Source organism: Echinococcus granulosus (assembly GCF_000524195.1).
Source record: "Echinococcus granulosus chromosome Unknown EG_S00036, whole genome shotgun sequence".
Taxonomy (NCBI): Eukaryota; Metazoa; Platyhelminthes; class Cestoda; order Cyclophyllidea; family Taeniidae; genus Echinococcus; species Echinococcus granulosus.
This window is the reverse complement of record NW_020170416.1, coordinates 171,140-176,106: the sequence shown is the minus strand read 5'-3', so window position 1 is coordinate 176,106 and position 4,967 is coordinate 171,140. Positions and strand designations below refer to the sequence as shown.

Here is a 4,967-nt window from a genome sequence, read left to right as displayed (position 1 = left end):
ATGATATCATGGTCATTCCATTTCCAAACCATCGGTGAGAAAGCTTTTAACTCATCTTCCAAATATTGCCAAATCTGAAGGGCTTTGTGTCTTGATTGTAATCAGCCACACTGATTCGATATTATTGGAAAAATCATCCACCACATCATCTCTAAGCCTTTTGTTGCAGTCTATTTCATGCATTCTGCACCAATACACTCACTGTTCCATTCATCTATCTATCTCTTTACCTAATCATTCACAGCGCATGTATTCCTTTTTATTCCATTCATCAAATTATCCACCCACTTCAAACTCTACATTGATTGCGAGTACAGGATTGAAAGCGGCTGCTTTTCTAGCCATTCCATTTGGGTATCTTCGATGCCACCAACATGCAGCCATCAAACATTATGAATGGCATCGAATTTAGCTGCTCACCACTCACACGATACCGCGAACTCATTCACAGAGCTACTGTGCGCGCAACCACTTTTATCTGACTACCTTATTTCCGACAACACCTTCTGGATAATTTGTATGTTATCTACCACTTCTACCTCTTTTACACAACTGTTTGCAGTTCTTTACCGAATACTTAACTCCTTCAGTTCTATCATCTATTTTCCTTGCTGAATGGCATTCAAGGTGGCTACGGCGATGATCAAGTTCAAGGGTGAATACAACGCCTCCACCTAAGATCGAGCTATTGAGGCGATTCTCGCTAACGGCTTCTTCACCAAGGTCTATCGTTTACGTCTTCGTGGTGACTTTGCAGTAAGTTCCGTGACATCACTTCACTTTGACCTGTTATAATAAGGACGAATATGCAAATGCACTTTCGAGAGACCTACGAACAAGGGAGGGATACATAACTTCTCCTTTGCCGACATTTGGTGAAAGTGGACTAGATGTTGCTTACTGCTCCTAAATGTGGCAATAATTCACTAATGCTACGACTCGTCCGACCCTCTGGTGTAAGTAAAACATAGGGGAGAGGACTTTCACTTCAAAGCTGCAACGCAGACTTCACCTTGTGGTTTCCGATTCTAGCACTGGTGTCCTTACCAAGCTAGTGAATAGGCAAGCTCCAATGGTGATTCTGGCATGAGCTCAAGTAGAACCATCATTCGCCCTGCCTCGGCCATCTGCTTAGGTGCAATGGCTCTGGGTTGGCATTGGAGTTGTTCAATTGGGGAGTCATGGTGTGCGTGCAATTAGGTGGCAGTGCATCCATGCGTGGAGAGACGTTAAATTGCTCTGAGTGTATGACCTTAGACACACAATCACCTCTGCGCGCGGCGATGGAAGGGAAAGAGGGATGGATGGAGGGAGGAAAGGAGAGGAAGAGGGAGTAGACAGATCTGTCAATGACAAATTTGTTTAGAAATGGAAAGCATGTGTGTTTTAGATTCACTGAAGGCGCACATCGCCATTTCAAAGTGCGTTTCAGTTGATTGCGTGATAAGGAGATGGCGATGATATATTTGTGTCGTTTTTGTAGGCGATTCACAAGCTATGGGAGATTGTCACTTCTTTCAAGCAAGCCAACCAATCAGTCAAGGTGTCACAATCGGAATTTGGCACTGCGGTTGACAAGTTCTGCACAAGAGACTGGGCATCTATAGGTTCACCATTTTGATTAAAGACCATCTTTAACTCCATGCAGGACCATCGGTTTTCCGCACAGTTGTCTCTCATACCTAGGTACCTTCTGTTTAAGATGTGGAATGACACCGAATAATAGTACGAAATGATTGTTGTGTGAGGGTTAGAGGTGAACGAGACTTGTAGCAAAAAAAGCAGTAATTTGTTAGCTCTGGATGAAAGATCTTCTTATGGAGGGACTTTCATCTCCAGGATGTTACCTGTTGCATTGCGACTTTGCCATCTATTATAGGTTGGTGTAGGGGAGCAGGAGACAGCAAAGGACAAGTGTCTGGAGGGATGGATAGTGAAGGATTCAAGAGTGACCACGATTGGGGGAGGTTGACCTTCGTCGGAGGTGTAAGTCCCAAATTCCTCATGCCAAAATTGCGCTTGAGCGTAAGGAGGTGGTACTGCACACGACTCACCCTGTGCTGTGGATGTGGAGAAAGTGCTTTGACAAGTTGGATGATGTGATTTGCAATGCTTGCTTGAGTCATTAGGAAACACATGCTGGATGTTAGCAAGCAATGCGTTTATGTTAAGCCATTGTACAAATCAAGCTTAACCCCCCCTTTTGGCAAGTCTAGTGATGTAAAATATGGGGCTTGTCAAACGAAGCAACTGCCACGATGCTGGTACCGTCAATGAGACCCCACTGCTTCATGAGAATTTGAGACCCGATAAAAAGTGTTTGACATAATATAAAATTGCTGGATGTTGAGGGTGGAGAGGATGAATAAACCAGTGCATCAAAATTTATGAATGATTTAGCGCTGTACAGCTTTAAAACCCGTATTTATCCGTCTAGCTTCCATGCGTATATTCGTACACCCATTCTGTTATTCTCCCGGCTTCTAGCCATCCATCTATTTACACCTAGTTAATAATAATTTACCCAAATGTATACTCTCCTTCCCTTCCCTCAATCTATCAGTAGTGTAGAGAAGTTCACTGTAATGTTACTATCAGAAATAGGAAAATACTAGCACGGTAGGTTTGTGAATTGACCCAAAACAACTAAACAGGGAAGGTAAGACCATTGCATACATTCAGTGCTATTCACAGTCACCTTATTTATTGACCTCTTCGCCCGCAAAAATCCATATGCTCCCATGGCCTCAACTCTTGTCATGGTCACCCTCAGTTGCAACGGAATTCAGCAAGGGTAGTATTATCTTCGTTGCTAATCTATGTGGAGTGCGAAGTGAAAGGATAGGAGAAAAGACGAATAAATAAACGGATGAGGATGTGTAGATGGGTAGGTGAATGGGTGGATGAATAAGTAGATGGAGAGATGGACGCTAGGACAGAGTGTTCCTACAGCAAATGCGGCAGAACGACAAGCAATTCATTCGGGACAGTCGCTTTCATTTGAGGCTGGGAGAGTAGGGAAGAAGAAGAAGAGAGTAGTGCGTTGTTTCCGCAAGTGCCGATGGAACTTGCGGCACTTCTTCTCTCCCATGCATTGAACTGAATGCAATTCATATTATGAAGTACATCTGTTGGCATCGATGTCCCAAGGGGTGATTTGGCAAACTTGGTTGAAGAATAGTGGCAGTGGTGTGAATGCTTATTTATTGCGATGAAGAAGCTGCATATCAAGGTGTCGTCTATCTCACAGGCAACGAAAATCAGCATAAGGGCAAACTGGAGGTGTCAGAGCTGGCGAATGAGGAAGAGAAAGATGTGAATTGTGAGTAGTGCAAATGTTGGCAAAAGTGGCATACACCAGTCAGTGGCTCCACAGTGTTCATAAATGCACCCTTGACTTGTCAGCCCACGTGCCGAATGTGTAATAGTGCAGACACTGCAAGGTTGGAATAGTGGAGAAGCTGTAATTATTCACGTACATCTTTGATGAATGAAATAGCGGTGGAAAGCTTATGAGTCAGTGCATGGACGATAGCCACACCCGGAACTTGTAAACTACTTGTAACACTTTTTCCTCATTGATGGAGTCAACATGCATGTAGCTTAAATTCCGCTATTGAATGTAAAACTTTCATTTACTTTTCCAATGACGAAATTGAGGAACTCTGATGCATTTCTTTTGCAGAATATCTTTGACTGCCCGTATGGCAATCCATGCTGGTTTAACAGAACTAAGGGTCTATCAAGTCAAATCAGGATCTCATATTTCCCCTACTTGCTGTAAAACATACTTTTGTACAACGCTAGCAAGTGTAAAGTCGTATGATGCTGTCCACGTTAGTAAGGAATTTCTTGAACATTCTGGTGTATAAGTGGACTTCACGTATATCTCCTCCCACCTGCAGAAAATTTTTAGCAAATTTATAGTGACATTCTCAGAAACTTACACATTTTATCTAAATACTTTGGTCATTTCCAGCCCATACGCTCTGTAGTCGAAAAGAAGCATGTGCGACTGTAAAGGGGGTGTAAATTATTTTAGCTTGAAAAGGGTCAGGTGGATACCAACTGCGTAAATAAAAATGCACTCTAGAGAAAAATAAGGCACCTTTGCAGTCACAGAATTTACTCCACTTGACAAATTAGCTTTACGCAACCTTTTCCAAAGCTTACACTGCTAACATTTTCGCTGCCACCATCATCGCCAGTTATAACTAGGACAATTTCGGTAGACGTTTAAAATGGTATCTAACTACCTAACGTGTTCACCGTATCGTGTCAGACGTCTAACACGGATCTCAGATCACAATGATATGAAGCCCCTTCTTTCCTTATCTCCCATTTCCGACAAAAGGCATGAATATGTCAGCCCTTACACATACGTCATAGAGTTCTACGTTTCCAACCTCTCCATTATCAGAAGTGTCAACTAGGCTGCCAATGAAAATGGGGCAGGATGGACGTGCGAGGTGTTTATTCCTGATCAGACACTGCGTAATCTGCTGCATAGGCGAATTAGTGTGGCACGTTCTTTTAATGTCCACGTCACTGCCGTCAAAAAAAGAGGCATCAGCATTGGTAAAGACGCGCCTACTGCACGCAAATTCCGTTCTCACGATCAAAATTATTCAAAAATTAGATAGTCACTCATCAAAATTTCATCAGGTAAGTTGGCATAATTTAACAGTAATCTGCAAAAGAATGTTTTAGTTGATTTAAGGGTTGGATAAGAGGATGCTTGAATAAATATTTTAAAGAAAAAGGTAAAAAACTGTAAGCCTTGTTGACGCAAATTACTTGCAAGTTAAGTTGGTGGATTATTTCAACATAAAATCTCATTCAAATGATAAACTAACAAAATAAAATTCAAAAAACAAAAATTTTAAAGTAATTTCATTAGAGCTAAGAAAATACATACACAAATGCCATCTTAGTAATGATTGAAAATGGAATGACCATGATATCTT

The 4,967-nt window shown here is 41.9% G+C and overlaps 1 protein-coding gene across 1 annotated transcript in view; it reads left to right on the top strand. All coding sequences in view use genetic code 11, as the record gives it.

The window, feature by feature from the left end:
* EGR_05127 (Ectonucleoside triphosphate diphosphohydrolase) overlaps positions 1–678 on the top strand; it is a gene marked incomplete at both ends in the record, with an annotated part of 3,782 nt that extends 3,104 nt beyond the window's left edge. The window contains one exon of the mRNA XM_024494376.1: positions 628–678. Coding sequence (XP_024351162.1) covers positions 628–678 — 51 coding nt within the window. The remainder of the gene's footprint in view (positions 1–627) is intronic.
* Between the last annotated feature and the right edge of the window lie 4,289 nt (positions 679–4,967).